The sequence below is a fragment of the Sorex araneus genome, chromosome 1 (genome assembly GCF_027595985.1).
Source record: "Sorex araneus isolate mSorAra2 chromosome 1, mSorAra2.pri, whole genome shotgun sequence".
Classification (NCBI taxonomy): domain Eukaryota; kingdom Metazoa; phylum Chordata; class Mammalia; order Eulipotyphla; family Soricidae; genus Sorex; species Sorex araneus.
In genome coordinates this window covers 419,532,126-419,556,619 of record NC_073302.1, presented here as the reverse complement: position 1 = coordinate 419,556,619, position 24,494 = coordinate 419,532,126, and the positions used below count along the sequence as shown (strand labels likewise).

Genomic DNA, 24,494 nt, shown 5'->3' with positions numbered 1-24,494 from the left:
GTATAAAAATTTATGGTACAACGAAATATTACTCAGCTTCAAGAAAAGATAAAATTATGCAAGTTTCTACTATGTGAATGGATTTGGAGAGTATCATGCTGAGTGAAGTGAGTCAGAAGAAGAGGGGAAAAAGAGAATGGTGCTGGAACAATTTATGCAAGAAATACTACCATAAACATTATAGTATTGTATACCATAATGCCTAAAATAAAATAAATTACAAATCACTTACTCAACATTAAAAGATGAATAAAACAAGATAGAAAAGTTATCTGTAAAAGCATTTTTGGCACGAATTTGACATAATATTAAGCACTTACATACTATGTATGGGCTGGAGCAATAGCACCACGGCTAGGGTGTTTGCCTTACACGCGGCCCACTCGGGTTCGATTCCTCCGTCGCTCTCGGAGAGCCTGGCAAGCTACCGGGAGTATCCTGCCTTCACAGAAAAGCCTGGGAAGCTACCCATGGCATATTCAATATGCCAAAAAACAGTAACAAGTCCCAGAATGAAGACATTACTGGTGCCGCTCCAACAAACTGGTGAACAACGGGAAGATAGTGTGACAGTGCTACAATACTACGTATACTGATACTAACATACATATATTATCCTGTATATGTGCATATCCACTGTAAATCAAAATACAAGACTAATTAGATTAAAATCACGTCTACATCTATTGCAATTTTTGTGGCATTTAACTCTGTAGATCTTTCTGTGCTACTCCCTTCCTTTCTTAGAAACATTATTCCATTCAGAAGATTAAAGAAACAAACTTGTAGCTGAACACTAGCAACATAATGAGGTGGAAGCTGATGCAGACTGTCATAAGCATGAGTTATGACAGGAGCACTAATGAGAAATTAAACTTGGGGCTAGACAGTGTAGAAAGTCTTCCAGGATAAGAACGCAAAGTACCATCAGAAACCAGAACGAGACAAGCAGACTTTTCCCTGCATCCCTGTGAACATGGACAGCATGGAAAAGAACTGGAGTGAAGAAGCAACATTATCTGCCTAAAGTAAGACTGAGCATTCAAGAGGAGTTAGAAGAAAGAGAAAGAAACAGATTATGATGGCCAAGATTGTCTGAGAAACATGGGATTTACTGAGGAGTTATAGTGGGGGTTTTATTCTAAAGAAGACTAACTACAAAAATTAGCCTAAAGCTCCATTTCTATAGGGTCTTTAGGCTGGAAGTAAGAACCAGACCTGGAAACAATTTCAAGCCAGAGACTAGCATAAATTACTACAATCTTGATGAACAGAAGTGGAACTTTTGGAAGTATCTCAGTGATGTACCTTCAAGTTTTTAATTGAAGAAATTTGACTTAGGTCAGTAGAAAGAAAAAAATTAAGTTATTTTTATGATTCTCATAAACTGTCATTCGATGAAGAAATATGCAACTAGACACATCAATGTCTTTTTATATTTAACAATATATATCCCATTTAGCCAGAATCACAAATCATACCACCTGACACACCATAATGGCTAAATCCACTTTAAGCACCGCCTGTAATTTATTATGTAGAACACATGTTCAAGAATGCGGATATGCCTACGTTTGTTAACTGTGCATACCAAATTGCAATTTGTCCTGCCCATTTGTGAAACTCATTTCCCATTCAATCTGTGGTGTGAAGTTCATGGCGAGGGTAGAAAAGCTCCTGAATGTTTTCTCAGATTGTTTAGATGAAAAGAGACCGGGGTCAGGACTTAGGAGGAGAAAGTACGGATCTCAGAGATGGCCCCTATTGCTCCTATTGTTTTGGGAGTATTTTCAGATCCCAGACTGGCTTAAAAACACTTGTTGCTACTTAAAGAAGAGTTCCTGGGAAGAAGAAGAGAAATAGGGATTGGGGACAATGGCAACAAAATCTCTTTACCAGGTCTCCTCTAAGTTTTGTTCCCACTGAATACTGTACTCTGAGTTTGACCTAATAATTTTCCTGCCTCAATGAATTAATGCCTTAAGAGATGGGAGACACAAGTGATCATGCCCAACAATGTTTTAAAGCAATAAAACTGATTAAAATTGAATGGAAGCTATTTTAGTCTTGAATTTGCAAGATGGACAAATATTCATTTTGTTTGTACTCTTTGGAAATAATGCTAAGTGAATGAATGTGAACAACTCAGGTGACTGCCTGCAGTGACAATCTGGGTGAACCAATAGCAAACAACTAATTACATACTTAACTATTTAAATAACCCATGGAAGTAAAGCATAGGTACTGTGGAGTAGATGTAAGAAAAAAGATCAGGCTTAAAAAAAATTGTCGAGAGAAGAGGCCAGGCAGTCTGGTGAGCAACGCTGCCGGAGAAATGCTCTGACCCGAATCCGGGCCAACAACACCAGGGATCCAGACGGAGGAGGTACAGCTGGTATACCTTCTCCGGATGGAGCCCTGGCGACACTGAGCAGCAACTAACACAGCTCCGGGTTGCGGGACTGGAACACATCCGAGCCGCGTGGCCGCTAACGCGGCCGCGCGACCTTTTCTAAAAAACTGAAAACATACAATCTTTTAATGACAAACCAATTATCAAATGCTTCCTTAGTAGGGCTGTCTTCCTTGGGGGGAAACTCCAACAACAATAGTGAGTTTTGTTTTGCAATATGGAATGTAATCAAGGTAGAGAGAAAATGAAGTGAAATTCATCAGTTATACAGTTGACCGGGGGCCGGTGGCGGGGGGTATACTGGGGATTTTGGTGGTGGAATATGGGCACTGGTGAAGGGATGGTGTTTGAATATTGTATAACTGAGACATAAACCTGAAAACTTTGTAACTTTCCACATGGTGATATAATAAAAATTTTAAAAAATAAATTGTCATGTGCTAGTGATGTGTAAGTGATAACTATAGATTAATAACAAAGAGCAGAGGGGGAAGAGAAAGTCATTTGATTAATCCAAATGCTTCACATATTAAAATATTAAAATAAAACATTTATATTAATTATGTTACTGCTTATGTTAATGAAAACCTAATGTATTACATTTCTTGGCTCAAGAAGAACATAAAAATTAAGTACTTATGTATGCTAAAGGATTCTTCTTTTAGTGAGTACTAATAGCCAATATATAATATTCACCTTTTGTGTCCCCAGATGGACAAATCTTTAATTCAGGCTGTGAAATGGCTTCAATGTAGTCAGAGGAAATAGACTGCAACCCGCAGGCTTCATTTGGATGAATCAGCAAACCACAATCCTACATTAAAAAGGCAGAAATTAATTATGATAGTAATTAAACTGACATATAGTAATAAAACTAAAACATTAAACTTTCTTTAACAAGTAAACTTTTGTATAAAAGGAGACATTTTTGTTTAGTCTTTCAATTGCATTGACATATTAATAGTTGTTTGTACAGTTACTTGCATTAGGGGATTGAGGTACATTCTAATAAAATTCAGTCTTTTAGTTTAATAGTCAGGTTGCTCAGCTGCCAATATTTTAAAGAGGTAGATATAAGTTTTACTATTGAAAATAATACCAGTGTGTCCACTCAGTGAAAATATAGCAGACCAATATCAAGTGGAGAAGACAAATATTGTGAAAAAAATGGAAAATAATTGGAGATAATTGGGGAAACATTAATTTGATAGACACGTCACAATTGAACCCACATCTATTAATGACCAATATATGGCAGTAATAGAATAATATATTTTTTCAAATTTAAAACACATTCATATGTCTATAATAGTAGGCGATTCATCCCACTGCAGAAAAAGTTACTATGGTTAAGTATTCCATCCTAAACCATGCTTCTGCAGTATGACATGTGCATGGAGAACATGATAGCTAGTTCTTCTCGTGTCTCCTTGTTTTTTCTTCTCTCTCATTTTCTTCTCCATCAACTGATTTGAGGTAGATGGTGGGACCATTTTTATTTTCTCTTAGTTAATTCTACAAAGCTATTGGCACCTGTCTATGTCTGAACCACCCTTTTCACTGCGTTCTCTTAGTCTAGTACAGTTCAGAGCAGGTGAACTTGCTATGAACTCAGACAAGAATGTTCTACCCTTGATTTTTCATGGAAATCATGGTTGTGTATGTGTTTTTAGATATCAAAAAGACCTTTCTGAACTCTAGCATATTTATGTGCTCCCACTCTTTTGTTTTGTTTTGGGGTAATACCTGATTGTGCTCAGAGCTTACTTCTGGACCTACACTCAGATCACTTCTAGAGGATTAGGGGAACCCTAGGGGATGTCAGGGATCGAATCTGGGTCAGCCACATACAAGGCAAATGCTACCCACTGCACTATTGTTCCAGCCCCTGTATTCCTGCTCTTATCCATCTCTATCCCCCTTTTCTTTCCTTCATACTCTTCACTGTTATTCTAACTATTTGTAATTTTCCCACCATGTGTCTTATTACTTTATGAGATACAATCATTATTTCACACACACGTCACTTGATCCAGTTTCCTTATTAAAAGATGACAAAGGATGTAGAGGGGATGAGAAGAATTTTATCACATAATCTCAGTATTACAATTGGCAACACTTAGTACCCTCCAGCATTCATTCTTCTTTCTTTATCTTGTTGGAAGTAGAAGTGTGTCTAGCATTACAAAACTAAACCAATAAAACTCCATTTCCCAATTTTCTCTGCAACAAGAACAGCATGGCAATTTTACTCTAAGAAGTGGAAGCAGAAGTAAACTTTGATCCACTATTTGCTTCCCTGGTACCGCATTTTATTTGGCGTACTGTTGTTTTCTTCTTGGAATGCTGATGTAAGGGCAGCCATGTTGTAATCATGAGGCCAGCAGAAGCAGAGAGACAGAAAGAGCAGCAGGTACTGATGATGCCATGGGCTGCCTACTTCTGTATTTCTTGCTATAGAAGAAAAACTCCCCTATGTCAAATAACTATGAAAATATAAGATAAAAACAAACCTTTCCTCCCCAAGATATCAATCTTTTCCACCCCATTCCTTTATATCTTAAAAGTGATTAACTCAACTACCAACAACAATAACAACAAAGCAACAATCTTGAAACGAAGAAACTCACTATTATCCCTCATTTATTTCAGACCCTACTCCCAACTCCCTCCATCCCCCCAACCCTTGTGTGGTTTGTTCAGTCAGGTTTCGGCCTATTTAGGAAAACAAATGACAGCTCTCTTCTAGGCTTGTGACACCTCTTGGAGCCTCAGAGTCTAGGTATACAGAAGAGGTAGCACTTAGTAGAGCTGTTTAAAGTTGCATTAACCCCAGAAAAGTGCACAACCAGAGTTTATCATTTTGCTGGAGATTTAATAAATTCTTGAGTGTACTGTCATTTCTCTCAATAGAGTTCGCTAAGGCAATTAGAAATTTTCTTGATCAAGCATTAGAAAATATAAATGTGTATAGTATATAATTTAAAATTTTTACTTCATTTGTCCTGAAGTGCTACATTGATGCACAGGTATTTTGTTGCCTTCAATTTTACCCCATACCGCGAATCATGAGTATGTGACAATAGCTTCTTGTGACCAACTAGTTTTAAAATTCATTTAGTTCCTAATTCATTTAGAACACAAAAGAGTTCGTAGCACCTTTTTATTTTAAGCTTATTTAATCTAATTTAAAACAATGCTAACTTAGACTTTTTAAAAAATATTGAATCACCAGGAGATACACAGTTACAAAGCTGTTCATGATTGGGTTTCAGTCATGCAGTGTTCCCGTACCCCTCGTTTCATCAGGGTACATTTCTCAGTACCAATGTCCCCAAGTTTCCCTCTTGACACCCCAAACCCCAACCTAAATCTATGGCAGACACTTTTCTTCTTTCCCCACCACTCTTTCCTTTCAGGTATTATGGTTTGATAAACAGGTACTGAAATGTATATCCCTCTACCTCCTCTCTGCACGCAGTTCTTGTCCAGAGTGGTCATTTTCAACGATCATTGTCATTGTGATCTCTTTTCTATCCTATTGCTCTTCCCCCTCATCCTAGACTTCTTGATGTAATAAACATCTTTAAACCTTACCCACTTTACCATCTCCACAGAATCATTTTTTAAGAGACTGTTTTCTCCTTCTCTGGTTAAATAATGAAAAGTGAGCATTAAAATTTGAAAGCAAACATTCACTTCCTGTGACACGACGCCCAGTTCTTTCCAGTGAGATCCATGACTCCTCCCCCTCAATTGCTCACGACATTACTGCATCACTGGTGACCTCTCATACCTGACCATCGTGGCCTGCTGGTCTTTCTTCCTAAAGAAAGCTTTTCCAGATAAGGACTATTCCTTTCCTATGACATTTTGGAGCAGCAATTTCACTATCAAATCACTCAAACTCAGCTATTTTGGGGGCCAGATGACATATTACCCAGGGTTTCACTGGAAGTTCAAGCAAGGGCACATACTGGTACCCTATAGTCCCTAACATGCCTTCAACTGAAGGCACTAAGTGAATAACGATAGCAGCAGATTCCATGAGTCTCATGTCGTTGGTACCCTCAGGCATGGAGCAAAATGCAATGTCTGGTGTCCACCTTCCCCTCCTCTAATGCTGCATGTCCCACATTCCTTCCCTAAGGAATCAAGATCGCATGGGTTCCCTGCCACTCCCATTGCATGGAGAAGAAATCTCTTCTACAGACCTTTAAGTTTTCACACACCCTCTCTTTATCTCTTTGCTTTCCTAGAAACACAGTCCCTGTGGAAAACACAGCTTTCCTTGTCTTTTGGGAGTTCCCTTGAGGGAACTCCTCCCTCATCCTTTCCCAGGAGATGTCCTCCTATCATCCGAAGCTTCTTTCAAACCATCACTTCACTGTCCTACCGTTTCCTCTGTCCCACCTTACCTGGCTCCTCTTTCCTTGGATCTCTTCTCACATTTGAATCTCAGTACAAACCATAATTATTTCAATAAATGAAATATATCAATACCAAGATATAGCAGATTTTGGGGGTCATTCTCTCTTAGCACAAGACAGTTTTGCTCATTCTTTCAGGTTTGTGGTCCAGGCAGCAGGGAAGAATAAAACAAAACAAAGACTAGTCTCTGTTTCTCCCCTAAACATATTCTTTCCCAGCAATTCCCAGCAAATTTTAACTTGCATTTCATTGCCCATAGTTATTCCACAGATGTCCTTGTCTATATGATAATCAAAGGAGACATGTTATTACTATTCTCTTGTGACAGGAAAGCAAGAAATAGGATAACAGAATGGCCTAAACAAAACTATAGCATATATCTCAGTTATTTTGAAATTCAGCATTTATTTGACATACAAGGGAATATGATTAGGGCACAGGTGAATATGTTCTATAAATATGAAGCTCATGAATGTAGTATAATCATGGATATCATCATGCAGTGTTAATTATGCTCAAAAAGCTTAACTGTTGCTTCTAGAGTCAAACGGAAGAAACAAAGACACAATTCTAGGAAATGACTTAAGGGGCAGGGAACAGAAGAATCTTCAAAGGAGTTTGTGTTCAATAATAAGGAATATTAATAAAACCAAAAAGATAAGCATTTACAGAAGCCGAAAGGAATTAGATGAAAAATACAACCCTAGGAAGCAACCTTTTCCTGATAGAGGAAAACCCGAACAGTGTTATCTGAACAGTTGGTTTATTATTAGGTGGCAACAGAATTCTGAGTTGGAAGTCAAAGTCATCCCATGAAATCAAATGGAGATATTACCTGGGTGCTTATATGAGAATAATAATTTCAAAGAGCCTTGTGGAGAATATGGAGTTCTAACTAGGATTCTAGAAAAGGGCAACCAGGTAATATTGAGATAGTAGCATGTGAAATAGGAATTAGACACATATAGTTATCACTCTCTTGATTTAGCACTATTAACATTATTGTTGGCTCCGATCTTGCTGTGATAATGGGAAATCTATAGCCTAAATATTAGTCTTTATAGTGTTGATCTGAAAACAGAATATCCATGCAATATTTCATTAACACATGAAGAATTAAAGGTCCAACTCAGGGAGCGGCATTATAGGACTTACTATAAGCATGTAAATCCTTTATGTGACTTTCAGAAAACAAAGTATAAATATTACCTCTCACTCCTGATGAAAAAAAAGTAGTATTAAGTCGCTAAATTTCAAAATAACTATGTTGCTTTCAAAGTCTTTTCTGAGGCACACATCTTTTTTTTTTAAAGATTCCCATTAAATATAGCCCCAAATTCTTCGATCAATGGAATAAAAGATTATCCTAAAATATAAACTCAGTATAAGACTGAGTTACAAGCAATAATGCTGAATTGGGGAACCTTTGCTTCTACTACTAGAAAAAATTTTATTAACTTCTGACATAATCAAAGAAAAATTCACTTTTCCTGCAAATAAATTAATTAGCTTTGAAGAAATATTTAATGCCATCTACTCTATATTTCATATGCTTTGTATAAAGATGAATCATAAAGTACTTATTCTAGAGTGTTTCCTTTTTATTGACAGCACTTTAGGGATCAGGAGATTTATGGCAGTTGGGTTGGATCCACAACGCCACATGGTTCCCCACTCAACCCATGCACAGCCCTAGAGGACCCTGAGCACTGAGTGTGTAGCCCCAGAGGCTGAGCACTGCTGGGGTGGCCCAGATAATCCCTGATCCGTCAGGGCCTCACATTCTCAGGTCCTAATATTGAACACTGAACTCTAAACTTTGGTCCCATTGAGCAAGACTCACCGTAGTGAATGCTGGGACTCTTGAGTACCACTTGGGAGGTCCTCAAGCTCGAAAAATGAAAAAAAAAAATTTTGTTTTTTCTCCTGTAAAGATTAGCCTCATAACTTTGACATTAAAGTCTCTTTTCCCATTTTTGGCAAGAAGATTGATTTTTAAACACATGCTGAGAAGCAAAATCACACATCCCGATCTGCACGTGACTCATGCCCAAAATGCTTATTATGAAAAAATATATCACAACACAGCTTAACTTTAGCAGTCATTTAAATTTGGCCATTTATATACTTAGGATATGAACTTGCATTTTTAACATAAACTATTCATGATTTTTTGGTTAAAAATCATATTTAAGATTGGAATGATGTTGACGAGTGTTAATGGGCCAACAAGAAACTCTGCTATAAGTAAATTTAAAAGTATTTTGAGAATGTTGGTATGAATATCAGCTGATTGCTAGAGTTTTAACCTTCCTTTCAGCTAACAGAATCTTATTATAGGTCTGTCTAACTTCTCAAAAATAAAATGGAGCAGAAGAGCATTGTAATTGCTATATAGGTTTAGCATCTACTGCCTGTTAAACATCACGTTAATTTTGATACATTATCTTAACTTTTATTCCCACAATAACTCCTCCTTTCATTTCTGTGATAAGAAAAAAAGAAATGTTAAATAACAAACAAGAAGGATTTCGGTATAAGCTTCTGACTTCAGAGTGTTAGTCTCCTAACACATTTCTAACTTTTCAAAATGCAGAGAAAGTCTTTGATTTATAGGCTGATTTCAAGTTTCCTGGGAAAGGTCCAGTGAATTCTTTATTTCCTGTGCTCTGCTTCCACCCCAATGCAGATGAAAGCTGGTTTCTGAAAGTCAACTTGAATTGCTTATGCCTTTTCTGACATAACTATACCTAGTCTGGGTTTGACAGACATGACTCCACAATGTAATTCCAGAACAGAAAATTTATGATGCGTCTTTTTAATCTTTTTATTTCCAGCATTTAGCACAATCTTTAGCATGTGATAAACATTTAATTTCTAGTATCCAGTAAAAGGAATTGTCTATCATGGGCTCAGGATAAACAAAAGAAATAGATGGATATGAGAGTGGGACTTGGCTTTAGGTAAGAGATATTCAGGAAAGAGAAGAAAGGTTGGAAACATTAAGGTAAAAAGGACTGAGGTGGGCAGCTCTGGGCCACACAGGCATGGGTATTTGAAGATACTAAAGAGTCTCAGAAATAATTTGATTCTATATTTTTATGTCTCTAGACAATAAGTTTTATTTACATAATTCTGTATATGATCTATTTGATTCTAGAAATTCTTATTTGTAGTTTCTTTGTAAGGCCTTTTATTCTATTCCAAATGAGTGAATTTTATCTTGTCTTTACAGTGCTTATCCACTGAACAAGTTTCCCCTGCACTGTAGTCAGCAAGCTATAAAATACTAAGTGGCTATATGTAATTTTATGCTATTAGACACCCCAGAGATGTTCATAGAGTGATTAGCTGAAGAATATATTAGCAATTAATAATTATAGCACAATCCATTTGAAATCTACCTTTACAAACCACATTAATCCTAAAACAAAATGCTTCTCACAAATAGTGAAATTCTTACAAATTCATATTGAAAGATATTTACATTGTTTGTGGAAAGCAATTTGAAAACTATTGCTGACTCTATCCTATAAAAATTTATAAATTCTTCCAAAATTAATGCATAAAGGAATTTGCCAGTATACTTTGAATAATAATAGAAAGCTTTACAAATATACAAACACAAAAATCCAGTCTTTTTTTTTTTTTTATGTGTATTCACATCTACTCTCTGGATTCCGTCTGGAACCAAAACCAGAAGTACAGAAAGACCACAACAAAGGCTGCTTTCCTTGGAGTTTCCAGCTCGCCATAAGCAGGACACATTAGTCATCTCACAGGCCCCGTCTCATTAGCTTTCTTAATTCAAATTCTACAAAACTCAGAAACGCGTGTTCTAAATTTCTAAACTGAGAATACAAGGATGCCTTTTAGCATGGACAAATGGATTTTTGTGTTTGTATATTTGAAAATGTCCAGTTCTTTTTTCTTGGTGAACAAAGAAATGTAGAATTGGAAGTGAATTGCTACTATGGGTCCTCTCTTCAAGAAATTTGGATCAGTTTTCGAAAATGGCAGCTACAATAACAACTACAAAATAAAAAATTATTTCATATTGCAAACTCATTATTTATAGTCTGAAACAGAATAGTAGAAAATGGGAATAGTCATGGATATATATTAATGGCCACACCAAACACCATAAATGTTTTCCGACTGTTAATTAGCAATGAGGTATGTCTAGAAGATGTTTATCATGCTGAGCGAATATCATTGCTGTTATAAATTTTTCAGTATGGACAGAAGTCCCAATCTTAAATAGTTCCTAAATAAAGCACATGAATTTGTGAACCTCACAAATTTAGATCTGTGGGAAATTTGCCCGAATGGCATAGAGATTGATATTTTAATAAAATATATAGTATCCTTTCATCCTGTTAATTGCTACATAAACACCCATATCAAAACTTAGCTAAATACATGCATGCAGTTTCTTGATTCTTATAAACTGTGAATTTTAAAACTTGAAGGAAACTATAATTAAGTGATATATGAAAAATGTTATGCTATAAAATATAGTTTCATTTCATGTCTAAAGTTACAAATTCCATCACTTAAGAGGTTTTAATAGTAATTCCTTACTACTACAAATTACTTTTATAGATTACTCAGTAAGCATCTTATGATACCATAGCTAAACTTAAGGCATATAAATGTAATTAAATTCTGTTTGAAGAAATGTATGATGCTTTTAAAATTACAATCCAAACAGCTATTTCATTCTAAGGGTCAAAGGTTAACATTTTATTTGCCATAAGTAATCTTAATAATACAAAACTAAATACATCTAAAAGTAGTTATCTATAACTGGATAGGCCATTTATATACACTTTATATTCTCAACATTTTAGACAGATTATTCTAAGATTGCAGAGAGTCTCTTGCCCCTATGCCTGGCTGTCTTCCCCAGGGCCCCTCAGAGGGGTGGGCCTCAGTTTCTCTCCCCGCCCTGAGCAGAGCTCCCGTGGCCAAAGACCTCCGGAGCCCAGCCACAGTCATGCTCAAGGCCCCTCTCCACATGTTCGGATGAGCCTCATGCATGAAGGAACCGGCAGAGGAATTCAAGTGTGTGGGACCCGGGGCTGAGACCTCCAAGCCTGCTTGAATCTGGACTGGGCCTCTTCCACCCAGATTCCCCAATTCTAGTAGCTAGGCAGTCACACCCAGGAACTGCCTCCAGCGCCGTGTAATCCCACCAACAGCCAACATCCAAAGACTATAACACCAAGCTCCCGGAAGTGCATGGCCACACTACATCTTTAAGCCTAGTTCTCCCTCTGGGAGAACCTGGCAAGCTATCCAGAGTTTCCTGCCCACATGGGAGAGCCTCGCAAACTCCCCATGGTGTATTCATATGCCAAAACCAGTAACAATGATGGGTCTCATTCCCCTGACCCTGAAAGAACCTCCAATGCAGCTCCATTGGAAAGGAAGTGTAAAGAGAGGCTTCTAAAATCCCAGGGCTAGGATGAATGGAAATGTTACTGAGACTGCTTGAGAAATTTGATGATCAACAGGATGATGATGATGATGATGATGATGATGATGATGATGATGATGATGATTTTAAGATTAGTCTAAAGCTCACTTCCTTAAGATATTAGTTAATTACATAGAGAAACAAAATGCAACTTTACAATAAGGAAAGGCACCTGCCATTGCACTCATGAAGTGATCAGGAGAAACACAAAAATATTTCTTGCAGTATCTATTTTTTGTCTAGGCTAGGAATTGAACCCAGGGCCTCATACATTCAAAGTAAATGTTCAACCACTGAGTCATTACTCTGTTCTTTCTTGTGCAATGTTCTTGCCACAAATGTTCTTTATTTAATCGGGAGAAAGTGTCATACAATTCCAAACTGAAGATATTCTGTAAAGTAGCCGATTTGGAGGCTTCAAAAGTGTCAAAGTCATTAAAATCAAGTGAAACAGAACCATCACAAACTGAAGAATAAAAACCATAATCATAAAAAGCAATTTGTCATTCTGGAACAGAGAAAATGTTGTTGGGGAAACAAATGACAGTAATTGAAGAGATTTGGTTAGACAAGTGTATTGAACTTGCTCAGTATTGGTGGTAAAGAATCATGGCCGTGTAAACATTAGTAGTAGGGAATGCCTAATGAGTGCATTTGGGGGAGGTTCTATAATTCTAACTTAATTTCAACAAGTTAAAAATAAAATTTGGGCCTGGAAGTTGGTTCAGAGGTTTTAAAGTGCCTTTCCAGCAAATCAAATGTTGTGTATTCAAACCCAGGTGACTTCTTCCCTGATGCCCTGAGCGGGAATACACTCAGATAAACAAATGGTACAATATTCGTACAATTTATTCTATTTTAGAGCTTTCTTAAAAGTCAAATATACATAAATGTAAGTATGATGCTTTATCAAAGAGCTTTAAAACAATTTTGTTGGCATTTTATACAATAGAGCACTGTCTCTGGGTGCTCTCCTGATTTATTGTTCTGTGGTATACACTGTGATCCAGAAGAATTTTGTTTCTTGAAAGAATATGTGGGAATTAGGGGAGGACAGTTCAGCTCAGGGACACCTTTGTGTTTATGGATGTACTCTTTGGAAGAAACTAGTCTCCGGGTCAGAAAATAGGGGAAAAGGAAATGCCATTAATAGAGAATTTGGATTAGGCTAAGCACAGGGTAGGCACTTCATATGCACTTTATCACTGCATCACTGTCGACCCGTTGTTCATTAATTTTCTCCAGCAGGCTCCAGTAACATCTCCATCAGTCCCTGTCACGTTCAGGGTCAGGGGAATGTGGCCCATCATTGTTACTGTTTTTTGGCATGTCAAATTTGACACAGGAAGCTTGCCAGGCTTTGCTGTGAGAGATTCTGCCCATATACACTAATTATGAGCATAGCTGATAATGGTGAGTATAGCTGCCTTCCATATACACTAATGACCAAATATATATCTCTTTGAGGTAAAAGTTCTCTTTTATAAGCAAATGAATATAATTTACAAAGTTCTTAATAACAGAGCTTTAGGCATCCAATATTCAACGTTCTAACTTAAATGTTACGACCAGTGTCAGTATTCTTAATCAATAACACAAGGTTCCTTCCCAATCCTCACCCTACCTTTTTAAAAAACTCACATAAAAAAAAATTACTTATTATAGTTTGGGTCACATGACTAAAATAGTTTTAACTCTTCAGGTTAGTTTTATTATTGAATCATCGTGAGATACATTTATAAAGCTTTCATGTTTGAGTTTCAGTCATACAATGGATGAACACACTTCCCTCTACCAGTGCACATTTTCCACCACCAATGTACCCAGTATCCTCCCCACCCCCAAATCCCAACCCTCCCTCTGCCTCTATGGCAGACAATTTCCCCCGTACTCTCTACTTTGGGGCATTATGGTTTGCAACATAGATACTGAGAGGCTATCAAGTTTCGTCCTTTATCTATTTTCAGCACACATCCCCATCCCGAACAATCCTTTCAACCATCATTGACTTAGTGATCCCTTCTCTATTCCCGCTGCCTTCTTCCCCAGATCATGAGGCAGGCTTCCACCTATGGAACAATATTTCTGGCCCTTGTGACTACTATCCTTGGGTGTTCATTTCATATTATGTTATTTTATATTCCACATATGAATGCAGTCATTCTACGTCTGTCCCTCTCTTTCTGACTCATTTCATTTAGCATGATACTCTCCATGACCATCCACTTATAAGCAAATTTCATGACTTCAAATTTCTTAACAGTTGCATAGTATACCATTGTGTAGATGTACCAGAGATTTTTAACCAGTCATCTCTTCTCAGGCACTCAGGTTGTTCCCAGTTTCTGGCTATTGTGAGCAGTGCTGCAATGAACATATAGATGCAGATGTCATTTCTATTGTGCCTTGTTGCTTTTTTGCACCATCAGCATATATTCCCAGAAGTGGTATTGCAGGGTCATATGGAAGCTCAATTTCTAGTTTTGAAGCAATGCCCACATTGTTTTCCACAAAGGCTGGACCAGTTGGCATTCCCACTAACAATGAGAGTCCCTTTCTCCCAACATCCACACCAAGACTGGTTGATTTTGTTCTTTTTGATGTGTGCCAATCTCTACGGTGTGAGATGATATCTCATAGTTGTTTTGATTTACAACTTTCTAATGATTAGCGATGTGGAGCATTTTTTCATGTGTCCTTTGGCCATTTGTATTTCTTTTCTGAGGAAGCTTCTGTTCATTTCTTCTCCCCATTTTTAATGGGGTTGGAGGCTTTTTTTCTTGTACATTCTACTGGTGTCTTGTATGTCCTGGACACTAATCCCATATCAGATGGGCATTGGGTAAATATTCTTTCCCATTTCATGGGCTCTCTGTATGTTGGTCACTGTTTCTTTTGAATTGCAGAAGCTTTTTAGTTTAATGTAGTTACTTTTGTTTGTGTTTGTTTCCACTTGTTTGGTCAGTGGTGTTCCATCTTTAAAGATGCTTTTAGCTTCAATGTTATGGAGGGTTCTGCCTACATTTTCCTCCATGTACCTTTTGGATTCACCTCTGATATTGACGTCTTTAATCCACTTTGATCTGACTTTTGTAACTCTTAGGGTCTTGATGTACATAGTTATTTCACCTCTAAAACATCAAAATCTCTAAGATCCTTGACCAATGCCCTAAGATTATCACCAGTCTGTATCTTGAGGTAGATGCATTTGGCTGACTTCAACAGATGCATAAAAGAGTTGTAGAGTTTGGTGGAAGCTTTCTGAATTCATACAGCTTGATCAGTAAAATAACTGTGATTTGAGTCATGAGTCTGACTTCAAACCCTTGTTTTTCAGATGAGAAAGCAAAACAAAATAAAACTAAACAACTGTACTAAGAAAAGAAGAACATGTTTATGAAACATTTACAGACCAATTAACTCTTCATCAGGAAAGACTATTTTTTTCTTCATGACTACAGATGGCATCTCTAAACATAACCAGCTGCACTTTAAAATGCTTACAGTTGGTCAAAAGTGGGACTAGGCAAGAGTAAGAATGATTCAGGCCAAATCTATTCCCTCCTGTGGAAAAAAGCCTCCAAGCACCTTTCCAGTTCATACTGGGTAACCAAATACTTTTTTTTACTTGAAATGCAGCACAGAAGGAAATAACTTACTAACTAAATACTTAAAGCTTATCACCAAAGTAGATAAATATTTACAATTTCTATTATCAAAGAAAACAATTTTATCAGCAAGTTAAAAATCATCAGTACTCATTTGTCATATGTATTTTCAGTTCTCCAAAGGTTTAATAGTTTATAACATTTATTCACTAGTTTTTTTTCAATTGATTCTCTTAACAGAGAGAATCTATGAATCTATGTGAGCCAGTCTCTGACTCTGCCTTCATGGAATTACAGCATAGAAAACATACCTAAATAAACAATTTCAACAGAAAGAGCTAAGTGCTGTAATGAAAATTGTTCTGGCAGTGTTGGCACAAAGAGGCACGATCAACTCTGCTCTATAAAGCAGATTACAACTTGGCACGTATTGGAGTACACCAGGCAAATGGGTTTTCCGAGAAGAATAAAGGAGGCAGTGCAAGGAAAGCTCAAAGATGCCCTGAACTAACACCTACAAAGAATTTTACATATATATGTATACACATATACACACACATATGAACACTAGCTTCATCTTGAGGTTAAAATTGCTAATTTTCTTCCCTGCTATAGTAGGGTTTACTTCTTAGCTATAAAATAAGCATGACAATCTGGAATAGATTGAAAATGGATTTTGTCTACTTGGGTTTGGTGACTGTATAAAGCATATGTTGCCAGTTACAAAAACTCTAAGGCAGTTTGTTCAGAATACAACCCAACCATATACAACCCAGTTCAGGCTTTGATATTTATCAGTTATCTGCAAGCATGCCTCTTGGGTTGGCATTTTCCTGTGGAAAATGTGTCCTCTTCCTTGGCAAGTGATGCACAATTGAGGAATTTTAAGACTATGATCCCACATACAAAGAAAGGTGTTCTAAGTAAATTTCAAGATACATGATTGTGATTTTGCTTTTCTTAAGTTCCCCCGTGGGTCTTGAATTAGCTCATTATTTCCTGAACTTGAATGCTTTTGCTGTGATTTGATCATTACTGTTAAGCGGTTGTCACAGCTCACTGTGTGGGATGAAGTAACTCTTTCATTCAAAGCCAAGTCTGCTGAGTGAGACCTTATAGATCACGTATCTCTAAGTCTCCACAGCTTTTGCCTCAAAAGGCTGCTGCTCTAAGTCTGCCCCAGGTTGCCTCTCTCCACTCAGTGGAACTGGGGTATGGCTCTTTGACATATGCTCAGCAGACCTGCCTTCTGCCATTGCGTCTCAATAATCCACAAGCACGTGGCATTTCTAGTTGGTCTCCAGAATATGTCCCTTCTCTGCATTAGTCAACAGCTGTTCTGAGATCCTGCTGTCACCAATCCGATATGCTTGTCTAACCGAACAAAGCTGAGTTATAGCTAACATGCTTTCAAGTCAGAGGGCCCGACTTTGTTCTAGAACTTTGCAGTTGTTGCTCTGCCCAGATCTGATACTGGGTTGCTTTATCTTTTAAAGGCCAACTGCGTCGTAAAGCTCCACTATATTGGCCAACTTTGACAGGTCAGAACCAAAGTGAATGTAGCATTAGCACTATTAATACCCACTGATTCTTCCTTACTTCCAGGTATCCCTTATAATTAGAGTTGTGCATATGTATAGTTTAACTGTTAAGCCTGATAATTGGGGAGAAAAATGTAACTAGGAGTATCAATTATTAAAAATATTGGTGAAAAAAGAAAGATTGGGGTATTTTAATTGTTCCTCATGGTGTTTTATAAAGTTTCAAAACCTTATTTTAATTGTACTCTAAAACTTTTACTGAAATAAAACTGATATAACAATTGAAATCAGGACCATATGTTTCCAAAAGTGTGTTCCATGAAATATGATTTTTTTTGCAAGGTTAAAATGGGCATTAAATCTTTTTAGAGAATGGAATAAACTAATTCTTGGCACCAAATTAAAAAATATTTTGCTCAATTTCACTGTCAGTAGTAAAGCATTGTATTCTATCAACATAATTTTACAATTTAACAGAGAATATTTTAAGACAAATGTTGTACGTTTTCACTGAATATATACTAAAGATATTTCAGCTAGTTCAGAGAGATTTCATTGTCAATGGAGAAAGTCATTCTATGAAATCTCTTAAAAACATCAGTAGAAGAATCTATGGAAACTTAGCAGTTCAGACGACTACATCATGTCAAAAACTCTGAAGTAAGAAGCCAGGCAGCTTATTTGCTCTATAATAGAGACATGACTAGAACACTCATATGAAGCACAAAGTAACCACACAAAAGAAAATATAACAAAATTACATGGAAACAAAAGAAAATAGCACAAACTACATGGTGTCAATGTACTGCTTAAAAAATTATAAATTTGGGACAACAGTGGCCAAAGCAATAGTACAGTGGGTAGGGCATTTACCGTGCATGCGGCCAACCCGGAATTGAGCCATGAATAATTCCTGAGTGCAGAGCCAGGAGTAACCCCTGAGTATCGCTGGGCGTGACCCAAAAAGTAGGAAAAAAATTGGGACAATAGTATAGTACAGTGGGTAAGGGGTTTGCCTGGCACACGGCTGACCCATGTTTGATCCCCAGCACCACTTATGGTCTCTAAAGCCCGTGAGGAGTGATCCCTGAGAGCAGAACCAGCTGTGGTCTAAAACCAAAAAGTAAATAAATAAATAGACAAAAGAAAAAACTATGATGACAGACACCTGTCTCACATAATTTTAAAATATCATTCATGGGAATAAATATGAAAAGTTATTGATTTCACTGAAAGGTTTTCTTTTAAGTAAGTTATACACTGTGTATGATACTATAGTTTATGAATATATTAATTTTTGTGTTTATTTATAACAATTTCCTTGAGCATCAATGACAGAAACCTGTATTCTAATCAATGTTTCTTAACTGGAGGCTAATAGATACCTTGTAAGCCCCAAAATAATACAAGGGGTCAGAGAGGTGAAAATAGCACAAGTTAGGGGCCACAAAACAAGACTAGGAGTACAACTTATCCAAGTAAACAGAATGTTTAATTACTCTCCAAGTAAATAGGAGAGAAATAGGTCGGAAAGGGTCACAGTTTGAAAAAGGTTAAGAAACATTTATTTAGACAACATACAATTAAATTTTATTTTAAAGAAGTTTGCATTTTTGAAAAGTATTAATTCATATTTCATACAGTGCATCAGATGCTATCAATTATTATACCTCTGAAAACTGGTTATGTGATATGAGGTTATCCTATGAAATTCAGTTGAGTGAAGCATGGGAAAAAAGGTTACCAATGCCAGGATGCCTATCACATGATATGGAAATAGAAGAGTGTAGAGTGAATACAGTAGTAGCACCAAGGTCAAGGATGAGGGTTACAGAAGAATTCAAATGTTAGCTCCACCACTCACCATCTTTGAGACCCTGGGCGGAGTAATTGAACCCAGGTTGGCCGCAAGGTGTGCAAGGCAAACACCCTACCAGCTGTGCTATCGATCCAGTCTGTATGGTGCTAAAAGAGGAGTGATAGCCCAGCGGGTAGGGGTTCGATTCCTCGACTCCTCACGGAGAGCCTGGCAAGCTACTGAGAGTGTCTGGCCTGCATGGCAGAACCTGGCAAGCTCCCTGTGGCATATTCTATATGCCAAAAACAGTAACAACAAGTCTCACAATGGAGACACTACTGTTTCCCCCATCAAACATGTAGGCAATTTTATGTCTGCTGAACTTCGAGGTCATATTGCATCATATTAAAATTGGGAAGGAAGAAAGCATAGAACCACTATGAAGCATGTTTTTTCTTAAAATACACGTATACACATGGTTACGTATATGTACATATATTCAAATACACATGTATATATAGTTATGTGCTTAAAATTGTGTAAATACCAGTTTTATCAAACTCTGGATGTGTAATAACTGTTAAGAATATTTGCTTTCAAATATATAAATGCAGGTGAATAAAATTGGATGAATGTAGGTATTTTTACCAGTGATTTAAAATAATTTTTAAAGGGCTGGTATTACAATTTTCTCTTTTGCTTTTTGTTCTTCAGTGATTCTCAGAATTTTTTTAGCCAATAAAAATAACAAAGCAAATTACTATGTTTTGTCTAGAAAGCTACCATAACATTGCAGGTGAAAATGGTAGGTCACAAACAAAAGTTCCTGTTAAATTGCCTCTTTTTACTATAAGACTTGTGATAGTGTTGGAAATGATCACTCTGGATAAGAACTTCGTGCTGAAAGTAGCACTGTAGCACCGTCGTCCGTTGTTCATTGATTTGCTTGAGCAGGCACTAGTAACATCTCCATTGTGAGACTTGTTGTTACTGTTTTTGGCATACCCAAATACACCATGGGTAGTTTGCCAGGCTCTGCCATGTGGGCGAGATACTCGGTAGCTTGCCAGGCTCTCCAAGAGGGACAGAGGAATTGAACCCAGGTCGGCTGTGTGCAAGTCAAACACCCTACCCGCTGTGCAATCACTCCAGCCACACTGAAATAGGTAAGAGAATAAACATGATAACCTCTCAGTACCTGTACTGCAACCATGATGCTCAAAAGGGGAGAGAGAGAGAGACAGAGAGAGACAGAGAGAGAGGGAGAGAGACAGAGACAGAAACAGAGACAGAGAGAGACAGAGAGACAGAGAGAGAGGAAAGTGCCTGACATATAGAGGTAGGTGAGTGGGCAGGAGAGAAAGTGGGAACATTGGTGGTAGGAAATGTACACTGGTGGAGAGATGGGTGTTAGAATATTGACAAATATGACTGAAACCCAACCACGAACAACTTTTTAACTGTGCATTTCACAGTGGTTCAATTTAAAGAATTTTGATGTGGAACCAGAGAGATAGTAAAGTGGGTAGGGCACATGCTTTGCATGACACTCTCTCAGACACCCCATCTAGTCCCAATCTACCTGAATACTTGGCTGTGTATATGGTCTCTGCCACACCAGGTGTGAGCCCTGAGCACAGTTGGAAATTCACCAGCCCCCCGAATATAAAAAATGAAAACTTGATGTATATATACTAGGCTATGATAAGGGATCAGAAAGAATATTCACATTTTATATATATTTTGCACTATTTAGGATACAAAGAAATATATTTTAAAAAATACAAATAAGTTATCAAGTTTTACATTATTCATTAGTTTTACGCATGGGGCTGGAGAGCTCGTACAGCAAGGACAGTGCTTGCCTTGCATGTGGCCAACCTGGATTCTATCCCTGGCATCCCATATGGCTCCCTAAGCACTACCAGGAGTAATTTCTGAGTGCAGAGTCAGAAATAACCTCTAGCATTGACAGGTGTGGCCCCACAAAACAAAATGAAATTTAAAAAATAGAAGTTCTGTGAAAATTGAATTTTAGTGGATAAAAAACAGCTCTTTTCATTAGCTCAGTAAAATTTTCAATCACAGAATATATTCTCTAAATGAGTTAATTCTTTGTAATACCAAACCTTACAACTCCCAGCTGCCCATTTTGGTCTATTTAATGCTTATCATTTAGAGAAGCAGAAGTCAAAGATTTTGTTATGTTAACAACCTATGAGAGAAAGGTGTGATAATTTTGCCATAATTAGTCCTATCAGGGAAAGCCCCATGCCTCACTTTTGTACATCCAGTGCCTCTTTTACTTCTTTGTGTGTGTGTGTGTGTGTGTGTGTGTGTGTGTGTGTGTGTGTAAAGGAAACTGTCTTGGACAGAGGAAGTGCCTTGTCACATATGTTTCTGTTGCCTCAACAGTAAGTCTCAACAATTCCTAGCTGATTCTTGAAAACTGCAACTTCAAGGGAAAAGACCCAATACAAAATCAATTTTATCTAGACTAATTAATATAAACGAGAGTTCAATTCCTAGGTGATATTTCTGATCACAAAAACATGATTCTACTTGGGAACAATACTCCCCAATCCTTGTAAAATCAAACAGCATTATGCATTCCTTCACTCATTCCCACCTGCTCCCTCCAATTCAGGGTCAGAGTCGACTGCAGCATATCCTTGCAATTCAGGGTACAAAAAGGACTCTCCCTGGACAAAGCACATTTTTTTTTTCTGGGAACTCATCACCCACAATCCCACCCTCATTCACACTGGGACAGTGTAGACATTTCAGTAAACTTCATATGCATGCCTTTAGGGTGTAAGAAAACTCTGGTCATAGACATGAGAGAAAGGAGCAAATCCATACACAGGCCCCTGCAGGAAATCAAATTTTTCATCATTAACTACAATAAAATGACATGACTCAAAGATAGGCAGTAGTTACATAGAGGGAGCAGCTGACTGGATTTGCCGGCGTTAAAAAATCCTGACATGTCAGCTGCCTACTCAGATTTTCCTTTCTCATGGAAAGTAAGCCTGTATTTGGCTCAAGGCCAGTTTTTATCTGCTTACTTAAGGTAACACAACTGAATGTGTAACCTGCTTGTTACTTACAATTCCTGTTTTAATCCATGTCTTAGGGGTGACCAGAATAGTTTTCCACAGTGTGAAAATGTGACAAGGAATCAAATTACTGAAAAGTTGGGAAATAAGAGAGGATGAAATGACTTACTCAAAGCACAAACTTCACTGACAGATGTTTATAAAAATTGGGAATCTATAAAAGTCCCAAGTTGTAAAGATTTATATAATTTTGTATTCTCAACTTGTGAAGGGCAATATTTCTAATGGTCTCTGAAAACATGAAAAGACATTTTGGGGCTTGATAACAGAAAGATTTTGGAAAGAATCATCCAAAAAAGGGAAAAACTAAAAAATTAGTATCCCTAGGAAGACACATGACCATATATTTTCCTCAGGATTTAAAATGGATCTGAAATATTTATAAACAATAGACGTCTTGCTCTCTAGAAAGGAAATTAATTGTGCTTCTCTTAAATGAAAAATGAAAAGAAACTGTTGTCCCATAAAATAAAATGTTTTATGGAGGCGTTCTGTTGCCCCCATCTGAATCATCAAGATTAGGCAATGACCCTTTTTGAGTTATATTTATCTGACCATTTTCTGTAAGAAAGAAACATTAATAGCTGTATAAAGCTTCAACACATGTTACACAGAGAGGACTATATAATCTGCTATTATTCCTGCCTATAAATGACTGCATGTCTAGCACTAGCCTGGGGCAGAACTGGGTGCCAGGAAACTTGACCCCCATTGGGGATTTAATGAAGCTGTTACTTTCTGTTTATAATTCTTTCCAGTTTTAACTAGTATTGTATCATAAGGAAATGAGATAATGTATCTCTCTTTTTTTAGATCATCTGGACTACTGATCAGTCTTCCGTGCAGGGTCTTAGGCTGGGCATTAACAGGTCCTCTGACCTGTTCTACCAATTCCAGGGGATGCATAAGACCATGTCCAGGTGGGGGCTTGGGAATTATCATCCCAGCAAACAAAGCTGAGATTTATATTTCTAACGGCCAGGGAGACTGTGGCAGTTGACCACAATAAAGACCATTGTATTGATACTCTCCATCTCTGTCCAGCATGGAGGTTGCAGAGATTGAGATAAACACATGAGGGCTGTTCAAGTATTAGGGTCGCCAGAGCAGCCATTGGTAAACTCAATGACTGGCCATCAACTTAATAAAACATCCTTCCTGACCCTGATTCCCAACCCATGAGTCATTGCTTAAGTTGACAGAGACTTTAGGGACAGTGAGTAAGCATTCAAAACTTAAAAGGTACATTAAGGGCAGAAGTTGGGTAGCCGATCAGCCGACACCCTTACAGAACAGAGCTAAGTCATGACAACTTCCTATTCTATTCTTGTCTGGTGTTCTTTTCTCAACCCCCAAAGTATTCTGAGGTAGTTAATTTTTGCCTGGGCTCACTGTTTGCTTCCCCTTATCTAAACTTGTTTTACCCAGGGACCTTTCCCCTCTGACATTTTTGTTCGATGGACATTTTCACAGCAGACTTTGAAATCTATCTGCCTTCTCCCACATGGCAATGAACAAGGGTGGCCATTTCACACACCCTTAGTGGAGTACCTTCAGCATTTTTCACATTCAGAACCTACTCCTTTTCAATTATACAACTTTTTCTAGGTTCATGCGGTGTGAAGGGTCTAGATCACCACAATCCAAAAGCAAAGAATCTCATTGTTTTTATTACCTAAGCTGTAAATAAACTTGAGTTTATATTTCAAGCTTCTTCTTCCCAATTTTGGAACAAAGGGTTTGAAACTGAGACAACACATATGGGAAAAAATGTTTCAAGAGCAGAATTATTCACCAGCGAGTGTCCTGAAATGCTGGGTGTTTCAGCAAATATTGACTATGGTGACCCTTCCTCTCCAGTCCTCTCCCTACTTCCTCTTCCGAAGAAAGGACAATGAGTCAGGATGAAGCAAGTGCAACGTGGAGGCTGGTGGAGAGAGGTTGCCTTGTCTCTTTTGGTGCCATCGAGAGACAGCACCCAAACCTGGGGTGAGACCTGCTGCTTCTCAGCAACTACACAACTGATTCCTACCATATTTTTTGTGCCATTGGTCAAATCCAGAGCCTCATAAAGGCAAACAGGCACTTTACCCCTGAGCTAC

General features: G+C 37.6%; 1 protein-coding gene across 2 annotated transcripts in view; it reads right to left on the bottom strand.

Annotated features, from left to right (window-relative positions):
• The window catches only part of CPED1 (cadherin like and PC-esterase domain containing 1), a 320,153-nt gene that overhangs the window by 51,878 nt on the left and 243,781 nt on the right, over nt 1-24,494 (bottom strand). For both annotated transcript variants that reach the window (XM_055138503.1, XM_004602249.2), the window contains one exon: nt 3,110-3,227. In XM_055138503.1, the coding sequence (XP_054994478.1) occupies nt 3,110-3,227 (118 nt within the window). The remainder of the gene's footprint in view (nt 1-3,109; nt 3,228-24,494) is intronic.